The sequence below is a fragment of the Telopea speciosissima genome, chromosome 7 (assembly GCF_018873765.1).
Source record: "Telopea speciosissima isolate NSW1024214 ecotype Mountain lineage chromosome 7, Tspe_v1, whole genome shotgun sequence".
NCBI lineage: Eukaryota > Viridiplantae > Streptophyta > Magnoliopsida > Proteales > Proteaceae > Telopea > Telopea speciosissima.
In genome coordinates, this window is record NC_057922.1 from 12,114,946 (window position 1) to 12,130,315 (window position 15,370).

The window sequence follows — 15,370 nt, forward strand, 5'->3', positions numbered from 1 at the left end:
TGTAGTTCTCTTCATCTTCAATTCCCAGTTTTTTCAAATTTTGTCTTTTCAAGCTCTGTTTTCTCTACATTTATGTATTAATCTAAAGCTGAAAGGCCCCAGAAAAATTGGAGGGAAATCGCCCTTCTGCTGAATTTGTTCTTAAAGACTGTACAACTGTCCCTGGAGGAGGGTAGGTCCATAGGAACAGAGAGAATCAAGGAAACAAGGATCAAATGGAAGAGAGTCTGATAGCCATGTTTTGATTTGAACCCAACAATCATTGTTAGGTTGCCTTGACCGGACAGAGAACTTTTCCAGTGGTGGACTGATGGTCTTGGGGTCATAGACTTGTAGGATAATTACTGCTGGTATGTTTTTCGAGCCAGGTTGGTTTGTATTTTGTCACGAACATGGTTCGTAAACTTGGTATCGAGATTGGATCGCCCAAAATCAGGCCAAATATGATACTTTTGCCCCTGTTTGTTCTTTAAAAAATTCATTTTTTTTTAACCTTTTCACCCTTAACTGTACAAGTGGATTGGAGACCAATACCGATCCAATCCAGTTAAAATGGGCCAATCCGATCTAAGATTTCGAACCTTGGTCACGAAATTCTTATGCGACTCTTTTTTTCTCTTTTGGTAAAATGCCAATGTTATTCCTCTCCCGACCCATATATGGCAGGCAGCAGTACGAAGGCAAGCTGGCAAGACTATCGATTAGTAAATTTATTATATTTTGCAAAAATTATCAGATTATTTAAAATGATTTTAATTATCAGTGCCTGATATTAAAAAGTTAAAAAGTAAGATTACAATTTCTTTCCACCAATTTTATTCACAATAAGATTTTTTCTTATATAATACAATTAAATATATAGGGAGAGGGTTCTTTAAGCAAGCGACATAAAGGATCACCCCAACGAGGTACAGAAAAATGGTATCGTATATTGGAGGGCAATAAGGTCATTTTATATTAAAAGGAAAGAGATGGACATAGAGATGCTAGTGTACCGTACAGGGACAATCTGGCCCAACTCAGTCCAACAAAATCAAGACCAGGTTGGACTGGGCTGAATCTGACAGGACTGATCCTTGGGCAGAGAAATCACTTGGCCTAGTCTGAATTAAGGGAACCTAGGGTTGGGCTGGGGTCTTAGAAAAATCCAACCCAGCCCGGCACAGTTGGCATAATGGATTTCCATACGTATATCACTATATCATGTTGGACTCGATCACCGGCCTTCAGGCGAGGCTAATGGTGCACCACCATCCGCTTCACCACTACTGCAACCCCAAGGAGGCAAGGACCAAGTGTTAGTAACTATTAATAATATGATTACTAAGGCTGTGTTTGGTATGCGTTATGGGAATACATTCTAAAGCGAGAAAATAGAGAAAAATTAGGTTTCAAAATGCGTTCTATACCAGAATCTATTCTGAAAAATGCATACTCAACACGCCTGTAGGAGATTTAGCGATGGCCAGTTGTAGGCTCATAGCATTTGCAGTTCTCAATCAGAGCTTCTGACGACGAGTAAAGCCTTTCAGGTATGCATTCCTTCCCCTTTCTACTTTCTCTTGAATACCTTCTTCTTTCCTACACTATTTTTCTTCTTCTGGTTTTTGGAGATTGGAGATCCAATCTGGTTTTCGAATGGCCACTATTCTCCTTCTGTTCCTCTACTGCTTTCTAATTGAACTCCATGTTTCAACTAGTTTCAGTATTAGGAGTCTTCGTTGCAATGGCTTTCAAAATTGGAAACTTTGAGATCAGATTATCTGAGTGGTTTTCCAACACTTGTCCTCATTACACGATTAGAAGAATTAAAGATTCTCTACTTTTGGTTTAATGATCTTAATTACTTTCAAGCTGCAGAGTTTTATTATTTTTTCAACTAATTTATACGGTCAGGCCTCTCAAGTGCCGAATTTCTTATTAATTATTAACATCGAATTCTCTTTCCAGTAGGGAGAGACTTTTAATCTTTGTTGCTAGTTATTGAATTAAATTTCTGAATAAAATCTTAATTTCCTGTGTTAGGTAATGTTTTGGGTTGGAAATCCAAATCTTTAGTCTTGCCATAACTTATGTTTTAATTGATATTCGGATGTTGATTCTTGTCCCTGTTTTGGTTCTAGAGTCAAATAAGCTCTTTTCTTTGACTTGAGGGGATCTATCAAATTCCAATCTGAAAATTTGGGATTTTAATCGAAATAAACTTTTTTGGGATTATTTTCTTCACTGATTTGTTGCTCTTTTCTCTTTTCTTCCTTCTTATATGTTCTGTTGTCTTGATTAATTAATGGCTAGACTGTAAACACCTAAAAAATAGGGGTATAAATTCAGTGTTTATGTACTCCATATGTTATCTGACCTATATTTCTCGTTTTTGGTAGTTTGATTTCTGTTTTTGTCTATTTTCCTTAATTTTTTTTAGCTTTTCCATTGTAGAATGAAATTTATGTCTTGACCATCGTTTAATCTTTTAGCCTTTTTGATCTGGTTAACGATAGATAGTAGTGAATGGTAGTCATAGTAGTTGTGTGTTGTTTCCTTTTCTGGTTGGTTTGGGGGTGGCGGGGGGATGTCCATGGGGATCAGTTTTGTTAGATAATCCTATTTGACTGTTATGATTCTCATTTATTTGATTATAACATTGTTTTTGGAGCTTGTTTTATTTGGGTTGGGCATCAAGTCAAAGTGGTTAGTCTGAAAGAATTGTGCAAATTAATGGTAGTCCCCTATGAAATACTTTTGCACAATTGTACCCAAATATTGGACTCACACAAAACTTTCTCCATTGTTCTTTTTAAATTCTAAAATCACTCCTCTTAGAACAATGGGCTAGTATAGATTAGTTTAGAGTCTGCCCAATATTGGATTTACCCCATTCCCATCAAGTGCATATTGATTTGGTCAAACTCTTTTAATATTTAGAGTAGCTTGTAACCACTCAGGTCAATATGATTACTATTATTGTCTTCCCATTCTTCAAATTTGACCTTGATTATCCATGTATCGTTTGAGAAGTTGTTGTTACATTAATCTTTTTTAATGAAGTCATGAAAATTGACACATTGTTTATTATTTTAAGAGTGGCATTGGGACATTAAAAAGAGCAGGAGGGAAAGTAATGCGTTAAGTTTAGGAATTTGGGAACTATTGTGTAAGAGTAATTTATAGGGGAGTATTAATAATTGCTGGCATAGTGTGAGGGTGCAACGGGTAAGGTTGCTCCATTGTGACCAAATGGTCACGGGTTCGAATCTGGAAACGGCCTCTTTGTGAAACAGGGGAAAGGCTGCGTACATTATGACCCTCCCTAGACCCCGCAATGGCGGGATCCTCATGCACTGGGTACGCCCTTATATTTAGTGTGAGAGTGATATCAAAATTTTCCATTTTTCTCTAATTTTTTTTTTTTTTTGGATTTGATTATTCTGATTCCATAGAAGATTTCATAGGTGTTGGCGAACATTCACACACATTCTAAGCTTAAATGCTTGAATTTATACTTATCAACTGCCAAATATTTTAATGCATCATATTACCCAACTGCCATTATATAACGACTACAGTGCACAATGTTGAGGACTCTTACTGGCTAATATCATATGGAACAAATGTTAACTATCATAAAGCCCAAAAAAATATACAAATGGTAACTTAAGATGGGGAGTATTATGGTGAAACTAATGAATTTCAGCAAAGACTCCAAGTTGTTGTGCAGTATGTCAAAAGACTCAAAGTTTGTGGATAAGTTTGTTTGTTTGTATTGTTGTATAATGAGTATGGTAAATATTCATTATTGTATGATGAATATGGATTTTCTATTGTATTTTTGTAGAAAATGTAGGAGAGAATTGCTATTGAAATATGCAGATTGGTTCAAATGTTCAGTATGTTTTTGCTTGCATTTCTTGTTTAAAGGATATAAAAAATACTTTTATGGTTTTTATACATATGAAGGAGCATCATGTTTCTGTGAATGATTTTAGGTTTATTAACCTCTGCAATATGGTCTATAAAATTGCTTCTAAAACAATGGTAATTAGCTTAAAATTATTCTTAAGAAGGTTTCATAGTTCTTTTGTGGAAGGTATGCATATATCGGATAGTTACATTGTGGCATGTGAAATTATGCACTATTTAAAACAAAAAGGAAAATACAAGTTTGGACCTTAAATTGGATGTCTAAGGCTTACAAAAGAGTTTAATGGAGTTGTATTTTGGCTGTATGCATTACATTTAGGGATTTTATTTTTAATTACATAATCTGTCTCATTTTATGTTTTTGTGAATGGTTTTCCTTGTAAAATCTTTTATCCTGCAAAAAGTATCAGATCGGAGGACCCTCTTTCTGCGTGTCCATTTATTTTATACATGATGTAAGAAGTGCTAGAAGGGGTCTTTCTATATCTCACCTCTTGTTTGCAGATTATAGCTTTAGTTTCTGTGAAACTATTCTTACTGAATGTAGGACTATCAAATATTTTAGATAGCTTCTGTGAGCACTTAGGGCAGTCGATAAACTTTGAGAAATATGCAATTTTTTTAGTAAAGCTGTGTTCACTAATTTGAGAAAAAGAATTAGAATTAGAGTTGCTGAATTTTGGGATGTGTTGTCTTCATTATCTTTTATTAAAATTATATGGGTTTCTAGGACTATTGTTAGGGCTGCTCATATGTTTGCTTCTTTTGCTTTTAGTTAGGAGGATCCTTTGTTAGATTGATAATTTCTTGCCTTGGCTGATGGATACTATTTCTTCATCATAGTTTTGTGTGCTTCTTAATGAATGTCTTTACCAAAAAGAGAATGCTGTTTGTGTGTGTGCATGCGTGTATTGATAGGGCTAAGCTCACTAAATAATAAACAAACACCCACCCATAAGTAGGACTATTAGGTACGATGTACAGAAGTATAAGACCATTAATAACAGCAGTAATAATGGTCGGATCAGACCCAAATTAGGTCGCCAGTAAGGTCACAGCAAGGATGTTATATTCCCAAAGAATAATCACAATCCAATGGTTAGATTAACAACTACAGCAGGCCTACAGTATAAGGCAGCTTGCTATAAAATTTAATAACTAGGTAGAACTGTCAAACCCTAGGGTAGAATACCCTTAAATTGATAGCAACTGTAGGACAGATCACTGGTTACAAATCAAGCCTAAAATTAGCAACTAGAGGGTAAGAACAACAATCCAGCAGTAACAGCCGATGGAACCACAGATGGAGCCAAAGTTCCTATTGAGGAAATGGGCTGGCAGGTCCTCTATGACTCAAAAATTCAGTCAAGGTTGATGGCTGGATGTATCACAACAGTCCAAGGTAGAAAATAGAAACTAGGAAGTAAAAATAGAAACTTACAGACCACAGTACCAATCAGCCATTAGATGGGACTGAAACTAATATCAAAGGAACAGATCAAAGAAGGGATTACATTCTCAAATCTGAGATGAAACTGCTGTGCAGATCTGGAGTTGTATGGCCTTGAAGTGACTGCAGTAGAAGACTAATATAGCAGGGCCGCAGGGTTGGAATAAGACTCCAATGACAGATTCTGTTGGTGGATCGATGGGACACCTTTCAAGTGATCAACAGCAATAACAGTGAAGGGAGATGCCTCGATACCTCTCTGTTGAATCCTTGCTGCAGGTTTAACAAATTAGAAACTAGGGAGAAGGATAGAAGAGGGATATGACCAAGGCCTCTCACCTAAGGCCTTAGTCAGTCTCTCACTAATCTAATAGGCTTCTCACAGCATCCATGGCTAAACAACCGAGCTTTTCATTCATCTATAAATCGTTGTTTGAGCTCTAAGACTCGTACATTATTGAGAATAATATCCTACTTCTAGGAGGAAGGTAAGAAAATAGAAGGTCCACAAATGTAGTGGATCCTGTTTGTATTAAACAATAGAAATAGAAACCTAGAAGCTAGTACATAGGCCCCATGCATGGACTTCATAAAGGGCTACTGATGAGCTTAAGTCTGGTCCATTAAGTCGCTTAAGTCTGGCCCATTAAGTAAACCAATCTCAACCACAAAGGAGGGCCAAACTGAACTGCTGGATGGCTAGGGCTTGCTGGCCCCTCTTCTCTTCTTATTTCTTTGAACTACTTCATGCATTCATGTGACATGGGTGAGTGTGTGCATTCATGTGTGGGTGGGTGGGTGTGGCTACACGATCTGCAACGAGGGTGCGTCAAGCCGTCAACAGAGGCTTGGAGCATTAAAATCACATGCCAATAGGTGAGTGTGAGATAGATAAAGGAAGAGATGAACAGAAATGCGTTAATTCACTAGATCTCCTTTGCTAAATTCTGCTGCTTGACTCTTGATCGCTCCTGCATGACAAAAATGGCAAAGGCTTTGGTTGCAAGCCTTAGTATACAGCAATAAAGGTCAAAATGGGTAACGTACTAACGTTTGACCCAGGGCCCAAACCATCAGTGAGATGCCACTCTAGAAGAGCTAGAATTCTAACCTTGTGTCACCTATTTTTCTTTTTCTGAGATAGCCCCCTCGGGAAATGGGATGATAGCACAAAATTACAGTGTTTATTCAAATGCATTTTTGAGATTCAACTTCCCTCATAAAAAGTGGCGAAGCAGGGGGTTACCAGGGGAGATGTGAAAAATCTTATTTGTTGAGACCTCTCATTCCTAAAATGGGGTTACGTCAAAAAGTGGGTTATGCAATACACTCATGTCTAATCTAATTCATCAAGAGGCTGGTCACAACAGGAGATCAGATATATAAGCATTGGAGCTTGCAAGAACTTTCTCTAGAGAAATCGCAAAATTTGACCAATTTGCTAAGATTTTGTCATAGTTGTCAAAGCGTCCAGGCGGAAAATCTGGACCAATGCAAGCTGTCGCCTTATTGTCTAAGGCGCTTTGGTGACATCAGCACTTTCCCACCCCACCTAAGTCCCCGTTAAACAAACGGCCCCTAAGTTTGTTTATTGATGTCATTTTTTCTTTTTACAAGTCATACACTCATACTCACCTATCAATTTTGAAGCTTTGGTTCGAAATTAAATTTTGATATGTGCTCTTCTTCTTTAGGTTTAGAATGGGGGAGCTGGAAGTGGAGAAACATGTCCGATACATATTATCTGTTGAAAAGGTTGGTTCTATTAAGATTTTTTTGGTCATCTACTTCCATTTAAATTCTAAATTCCTGCTACTATGAGAATTTCATGGATCAGCTTTCTAACTTTCAGTAATGTTGTCCACAGAAGAAGGATGATTTTGAATATTTGGTGATAGAACATCTAAGGATGAGTGGTGCATACTGGGGACTGACCACTCTTGATCTTCTCGGGAAGCTTGGAGCTGTTGATCAAGATGAAATTGTTTCGTGGGTCATGAAGTGCCAAAACGAATCTGGTCTCTGAACAAATTGACCCACTTTAGCTTATTTCATTTATAAGTCTAAAGTACAGGTGTTACCCACCTTGTAGACTTAAAAAGTGGTCTACAGACCACGTTGTCATAAGTGCTGGGATCCACCATTTGATAGGTCTGAGGTCTTGACCGTCTTGTGCAGTGATAATTGACACAATTTGATGATCATTAGTGGATCTCTTCGTTGTTCGTTTTCCTTTCTATTTTCAGTGAGGATTTGGCACCAGGAGCTTAAAATAAACTATTTTATTATTTGATTCTACTTGATTTCAGGAAAGATCAATATGGTATCTATAAACCTGCTTATATAGAAATAAAAGAATTGATAGGTTTTGGTATTTTGTTTATGCAGGTGGCTTTGCTGGTAACATTGGACATGACCCCCACATACTGTACACTTTGAGTGCTGTGCAAATATTTGCCCTTCTTAACAAGCTAGATGTTCTCAACATTGAGAAGGTGTCAAACTGTATCCTTCAATATGAAGTTTGATTTGGTTTATTCTTTATTTAGATATCTTTTCAATTATTTCCTAATGTACAAGTAGTATGCCTTTGTTCCATGCAGACCAAATTACTGTAAAAGCATTTGAATGAGTTTCGTGACAATAGGGATGCGCCAAACCTGAATCAGCTTCAATGGTTTTAATTAATCATTTATTTTCATTTTAAGTTTAGAGAAAATGATGTATACACGACCCCATATGTATACACCCTCTCGCACATTCTCTCTCCTCTCTCGTCATTAATATGTGCCCCTTCCTCCCTTATAAAATACACTCCGACACCCACCGAAAGGGATGTTTCCCTCGCTAGTGTATTAGATGCTAATATATGAGGCTAAGCGTGTCGATCCCTGTCCCATAAATTTACTTATCTTCATCTTTATCACGTATTTCTTTCCGTCTCTAAATTTTTTGTTCTTCTTATTTATATAAATATTTGTTGAGTGGGCATTTATTAATGGGAAAGGGTTCTCTGAGAAAGCGGCATAGAGGACCGCACCAATGAGGTGCGACGGAATGGTTTCATACATGGGAGGGTAGTGATGTCATTTCCATAGAGAGAGAACCTTTTCTCTTTATTAATTCTAAAGGAGCCACAACTTGTTTATGATGCTTATACTCTTAGCCATATGGGATGCCATTTGTCATGTGTAGCAATTGAAAGCACAGTACAATATGTATTGGTTCTCAATTCAAGTTCTGGCTGTCCTTGAGTTGTTACTCTGAAATTCAACTTAAGTAGCTTGAAATAAAGAAGCAAGAAGAGGGACATAGCTGGTTCCATGTAGGGAATATCCATGTTTAGTTTGAAATTTACATTGTTTTCTTGGGGCTGGGAAGAGAGAATAAAAGACAAGCTCTTTTCATTTGATGTTTTGCTTAACCTTAAAGTCAGATGTAGCTGGGTTGCAGCATGAAGATGGATCCTTTTCAGGGGACATGTGGGGTGAAGTGGACTCCAGGTTCAGTTCTCTTCTTACCTTCTTCTCTATTTGGTTTGCACATTTTTGTGTAATGCAATCAAGGTCTAAGTGGCCTAGCATTGCTTGGCTGAAAGAACTTCCTACTTAATAGTATACAAATAAAATGTTGAAATAAAAAATCTTGAGACCTGCACATCTATGATCACCTGTTCTTATTCTTTTTCTTCAATTCCTTCTCAGAAGAAGAAGGAAGAGGTGCAAATATGTCTATACCCTTTTTTACCCCTATGTTCTGAAGAATTTAATCTCTATCTGTAGATTCTCTTATATTGCAATATGTTGTCTCTCATTATTACATCGGTTGGAGAAAATCAATGTGGAGAAGGCTGTGGACTATGTTGTGAGCTGCAAAAATTTGGATGGTGGATTTGGAAGTACACCTGGTGGGGAGTCTCATGCTGGGCAAAGTACGTTTATAACTCAAGATTAATCTTTGGCTCTTTGCTGAGGTCTGGATATTTTTAGTAATTTGTACTTGTAGTGTGTGCTTATTTGCAACAACTTTAGCAGAAGTTAAACTCTTTCTTATTTCCCCTGTAACCTCTCTTAAATGATTGTGTAGTTCCATGTAATTTGTATCAGGGAAGTAAGGACTTCCTTGCTGCAGGCAGTCTTCTACTATCTATTCTTTCCTATGATGTGTGGGTACTAACACTAGTATCTAGGGGTGTCAATTCCAAACCCGCACCGTTAAGATCGATCTGTACCGACCGATCAAAACCCGATATCGACACGGCCGAATAATAAACATGTCGGGCCTTGGACCGGACCGAATATTATCCGGTCGTTCCCAGTCCTTGGTATGCAACCGACTGCACCGACCGAAATGTATTTCCATTGATAAAAAGTGGACAATAGTTGGCAAAAAGTCTAAATCTCCTCCTTGTGACTATGTAATATATACATTAATATATTCTATATCATATTATTTAATAGACAAGATTCCAACCCCCATCACGTCACTCCTTACTTTTTAATATCAAAATAGAAATTTTACCCACAACCACTACATCGATCTACTTTCCTCTCTCCCTCTTTATTCTCTCTTTGCCCTTTCCAACTTCACAAAGCGCAATCTGAAACCCTCAAGACGGAATTAACTTGCAGCAGCAGCAACGGCACCGCCATAGCAAGACACTAGAATCTCCAATAGTGTCTCGGTTTATGCTGTACAGCAAGAGGACGACCTGAATCACATCGCTAGGAATGTTATTCTAGGCTAGTGATGGACCAAGAGAAATAGAATGCCAGAGTCCATGGCATCTGAGACCTCTCTCTCTCTCTCTCTCTGTTTGATCTTAATATGAGAAAGGATTGGCAAGTCATCGGGGGAGTGAGAACGGATTGTCCCTTATTTGTAGTTCACTCGACATAGTGTTTTTGTTATATGATATTCCCCTCTCTGAATGGGTTTTTTGTTTCATCATTAATGTGTTTTGATTGAGTTAAAGTTCTTCTAATTCTGTCTACTCTATGAAAGAATTGATTTCTGTTTTACTTTCGTTTGAGTTTGTGATTGGGTTGTGGTTTTAATCAATTACTGCTACTGTAACTCGCTTGAAGATGGTGATGATTTATGACCCACCATTGCTGCCGAAGATTGACAAACATGTATAAAGGCTAGCCCGTTTGTGGCCCGGTAACCGACCGGCCGAATGCTACCGTGTCCGTGCCTGACTTGGGAAGGCCCATATGTATAATCAGTTGGGAACGGTGTGAGACTTAAAATAAGGGGTGCCCGATTAGGCCCAACCGAAACCGACCGATACCCGACCGGTTGACACCCCTACTAGTATCTGGTGTAGACATGGACACAGAGTGTCCAACATGCAACCCCCAAAATCCAGAAACAGGGAGACACCTTTGAACATTTAGTTGACCAGTGATGCTTGAGATGCATTTGAATTTCTCAAAAGTAGGTAATCCAAGTTCCTCCTCAGAGGTTAAACGCAACCTCACAATGGGGCTGTTTGATGCTTACTATAGAAGAGTAATTTCTATTCTCTGGTCTCTTTGTATCTTAGATTAAAATTTATATTATGTAGGTGAGAGGTAAGTCAGTAATAACAGTACGGGCAAAGCATAAGTGTATGTATTTAAGTGTTATTATGATGCCTGTTGATAAAGCAAGTAAATAAGGAAAAATCAATAAGAAATTAAGGATAGAAAGGAAACATGCATATAGGACCATGTTGAGCTAGCTTACCGGTAAAAGCGACACAGCAGTGTCTAAAGAAGTCTCTAGCTGTGTCCACACGAGTGTCCGACATGATATTTCTGGACAAGCCAGAAATCTGAGTAAAAGTATCTGACAAATCTTAGGAAGCACATGCTTGACTATCTCATACCCCTATGGACTAAATTATTCATGCTCAAGTTTATCAAGAACTGCTGTCCAAATGATGAAACAATCTTAGCAGGCAGAACAGAGCTCAGATCTTTCTAGGAAGAAAATTAGGTTGTGGAAACCCGATGACACTTATTTAACGAGGATCCTGTAGGATCAAATTACAACAACTCGTTATCTAAAGTATCTGGTTTAATTCAAAACATTTTTCAAATTTAGCTAACTTTGATACCATGATACGGTAACTTCTTATCGCACTCTTATGGACATGATGCGAAAGAATTCCGAATTTGGCACCAACAATGTATACTTCCTAGATACTTCTAAAGTATGAGCTTCTCATTGCCAACAATGATATCTGCTTCTCTTAACTCCTTGCTATTTCCTTATATATGTCCCAGAAAGGAGATTATTAGCTTTAAGAAACATGAGGAAAAGCATGCTTGGATGGGATATCCAAACCTGTAACATTGTGTAGGGCATTTTAAGTCATTCCCTGTCCCATATTAGTGGCCAACCTCAGAATCTGTATCTGATTATGTTAGCTAGCTGAAAGGTTACTCAGAGGAAAACCAGTGAGGTTTCTTACATATTAATTTTTGGAAGAATGATTTCAACACCTTTCTGCCCAAACCAACAACCAGAATCCTCTCGGTTGTGTCCCAGATATGTACTGCTGAAAGATATTTATGACCCTTTCCCAAAACCACGTTACTGTTGGTAATTGGAAGTGCTAGCCACCATTTGATCTATCAATACATCAACATTAGGCAAAAATATCTTTCCACTCTGACCTCAGGAATAACAAAACCATATTTCATTTCTATAAAATATTCTAGGATCCCTTGCATGGATCCTAGAATTTTATATTTTTGACCTTATGCTAGGGCATCCGTCGGAAGCGACACGCTGCAGTCTGCACTATGACCCGGGTGTAGTGGACGGTGAGCAAGGATTAGCTAGGGCATCCCTGTAAGTGACACACCACTTCGACACCCAGTTGCGGTGACAAGTGGGCAAGGGTTCTCGCACCATGGACAAGTGTGTGTAAGAAAGCTAGTCCAAAAACATACGCTTAGATTAGCATCTTGGAAGAAAAAAACTTTAATGGGAAAGAGTTTAGAATTGATAAATATAATGAGAAGAAGAAGAATTAACATAGTTTGTATACAAGAGACTAGATAGAAGGGTAAAAAATCTAAGGAATTAGATGACTACAAACTTTGGTATACTGGGGATAAAAATAATGGAAGTGGGGTAAGACTAATAATAGATAAAGATTTAAAAAATGATGTTAAATTAGTGATAGGATCATATACATCAAACTTGTGGAGAAGAAGTAATTAATATAATTAGTGTATACACACCCCAAATCGGATTAGATGAAAATACTAAGAAACAATTTTGGGAATACATGGATAGTTTAGTTCAAGGAATTAGTCAAGGAGAAAAGATGATTATAGGGGGAGATCTAAATGGACATGTTGGAAGAGATAGTAAAGGTTATGAACTCACTCATGGAGGATATGGTTTTGTAGATAGGAATGAGGGGGTGGCTTATGATTTATCAATAGTAAACACATGCTTTGAAAAGAGAAAACATTTGGGCTCATTCTAGGTCGATAACGTATTCTGAGATACTATAAATAGTTGTTTTTATCATCTCGGAATGCATTATTGATCCAGATTGCAGTCAAAGAATGCATGCCAAACACAGCCTTAATAACCTTCAAAAGTGGGCAAAATAGTAGCCAAATAGACTTCTTTCTAAATTCTAACTAGACGAAGGCCTGATAGGTTATTATATAAAGATTGTAAAGTTGATACCATGGGAGAGATTAATTGCGCAACATAGATTAATGGTTATAGATATGTTTTCTGAAACGCTAAATCGTAGGAGATTATTTTCCCTAGGATAAAATGGTGGAACTGAAAAAAAGAAAACGTAAAAGACTGAAAAATTAGTAACACAAGGAAGGTGGGACTTCGATGAAGACACTAATGTGATGTGGAATGAGATGGCTAATTATAATAAGAATCTAGCTAAAGAAGTTCTACGCAAATCTTAAGGAAAGCGACATTCATCTAGGGAAACTTAGTGGTGGTATGATGAAGTTCAAGCAGCCATTAAGGCTAAGAAATCTAGTTTTAAAACTAGGCAAAGGACTAGTGTTTTCTTTCGGGTTGGTTGAGGAGATGGGGGTGTGGATCAAGTGATAAAACCTCTTTTTCTACCTGAGAGAGGGAGATAGTAGTGGTCGGCTTCAAAGGTGGGAGGAAAAAAAAGGAAAACCAAACCCTTTGTTCTTTTAATTTATTAAATTGTAAAGACCTGTTATTTGGTCCCTAAAATTCAGGGGAGTAATCCCCCAATTTTGGAACATGTATCATTCAGGGATGCATTCCTAACTGTGAAAAAACTGTGAAAACCACATTATTTGCCAGTGTATTACCTTTCTTTGGGAGTTTAGATACTAAGGGCTCTGTATTTGTGTGGTAAATTCAGGAAGAAGACTTATGGGTCTGGCTTTTGTGTTTGCAGTCTTCTGCTGTGTGGGTGCCCTTGCAATAACAGGTTTTTTGCACCACATTGACAAAGACCTCCTTGGCTGGTGGTTATGTGAGAGGCAAGTTAAATCTGGAGGTCTAAATGGGCGGCCTGAGAAGCTTCCAGATGTGGGTTTTGTTGAAATTTTGGCTTTCTTTTGAGAACTTAATTGTAATGTCTTTTCATGGGTGAGCCTGTATTGCTTCAGGTCTGCTACTCATGGTGGGTTCTTTCTAGCCTGGTCATGATTGACAGAGTACATTGGATAGACAAAGAAAAGCTTTCAAGATTCATATTAGACTGTCAGGTTATTTCCGAACTCAATGAATCATTTGTTTAGCTTTCTCTTTGACTTTGAGCTAGGATGATACCTTTCTGGAGATGTACTCTTCTAATTCAATTGTTGACATGCAGGACAGAGAAAACGGAGGAATTTCAGATCGACCAGATGATGCTGTTGACGTTTTCCATACATATTTTGGGGTTGCTGGTATAGAAGTTCTTTGGTTTTCGTTTCTTGTATTTGTTAGCCCTTTAGTTAAATGCTCATGTCAGATGGTAAGCTGCATGCTTGCACCCCATGAATATATGTCCAGGGCTACTGGAAATTCCCATTCAGTAGGATATGTTTGCAATCATCCATTCATATGCTTGTTTGGCGAAATTCTTTTTTACTCGGATATATGGGTGCCCATTCTTAACTGGACCATGAACCCCTCCCTCACCCCCAAGCGATACTGGGTTCATGTCTGCACATTCAACTCAATTGATGTGTATAGTTCAGATCCTGGCATTTCATAAAAGGGAATCTCAAAGATCCCAACCAACCACTTTTCCTGAGGTAGGGTTGGATTTATCAACCATGACGATAAACCAATCATGTTCTGGTTGCGTACTAGCTGTTGGTGGTTAACCTGATCCGCCCTATTCCCACTCCTAATTGCATAGTAGATTCTAAGGCACAGTATGTAGGCTGTATTTGATTACATTGCCTGCTACCTGAGCAATTTCGCATTCCCAATCTTCATAAGATCAATCTTTTCTTTGTATGATTTAGAGATTCAGGTTATTGGCTCTTATTGATATATGATGTCTCCATGCTCTTTTCTTATTGTTGATGCAGGACTCTCACTTCTGGACCATCCAGGGTTAAAAGCCATAGATCCAGCCTATGCTTTACCTGTTGATATTGTGAATAAGATTTTCTTCAGAAATTGAGGATTTGTCTCACAGAAACTATATTTGCAACATCTTATGTACCAGTAGTGAGGCTTCACCTGATTAATGTGACAAAGAATTAGCGATGTTGCTGACAACCAAGCCGGAGTTTCGATGAATCAAGCAAGCTGACTCCGAAATAGAGATGGCAGTGAAAATATCTTTCTGCTAATCCTAATGGACTTGAGCACATGATCTCCTGATGAGATGACCGTTGCCAATTGAATTGCAACATAAAGTTGGCTCCAGTACAAGGTTGATCTGTATGAAGCACCATTCTTTGTTTGGGAGTTGGGACCTTTTAAACACAATGAAAACGTGCAATACTGCTGGTAGCTCTGCATCTTTTCATCTTTCCACCCCCC

At 37.9% G+C, this 15,370-nt stretch overlaps 1 protein-coding gene across 2 annotated transcripts; it reads left to right on the plus strand.

Annotated features, from left to right (window-relative positions):
• The first annotated feature begins 6,968 nt into the window (after nt 1-6,968).
• On the plus strand, nt 6,969-15,088 carry LOC122668931 (geranylgeranyl transferase type-2 subunit beta 1-like). Of its 2 annotated transcripts, none has more exons than XR_006333934.1 (9): nt 6,969-7,123; nt 7,236-7,386; nt 7,757-7,873; nt 8,805-8,871; nt 9,151-9,299; nt 13,782-13,915; nt 13,996-14,089; nt 14,202-14,277; nt 14,911-14,959. XR_006333934.1 is itself a non-coding variant. In XM_043865517.1 (9 exons), the coding sequence occupies exons 1-9, from the start codon at nt 7,070-7,072 to the stop codon at nt 15,003-15,005; spliced, it is 942 nt and encodes a 313-aa protein (XP_043721452.1). In that variant the 5' UTR covers nt 6,969-7,069; the 3' UTR covers nt 15,006-15,088. The 2 variants fall into 2 exon arrangements, 1 of the variants encoding a protein (XP_043721452.1); XM_043865517.1 differs by having other exon boundaries at nt 13,996-14,094; nt 14,911-15,088.
• Nucleotides 15,089-15,370: the final 282 nt, after the last annotated feature.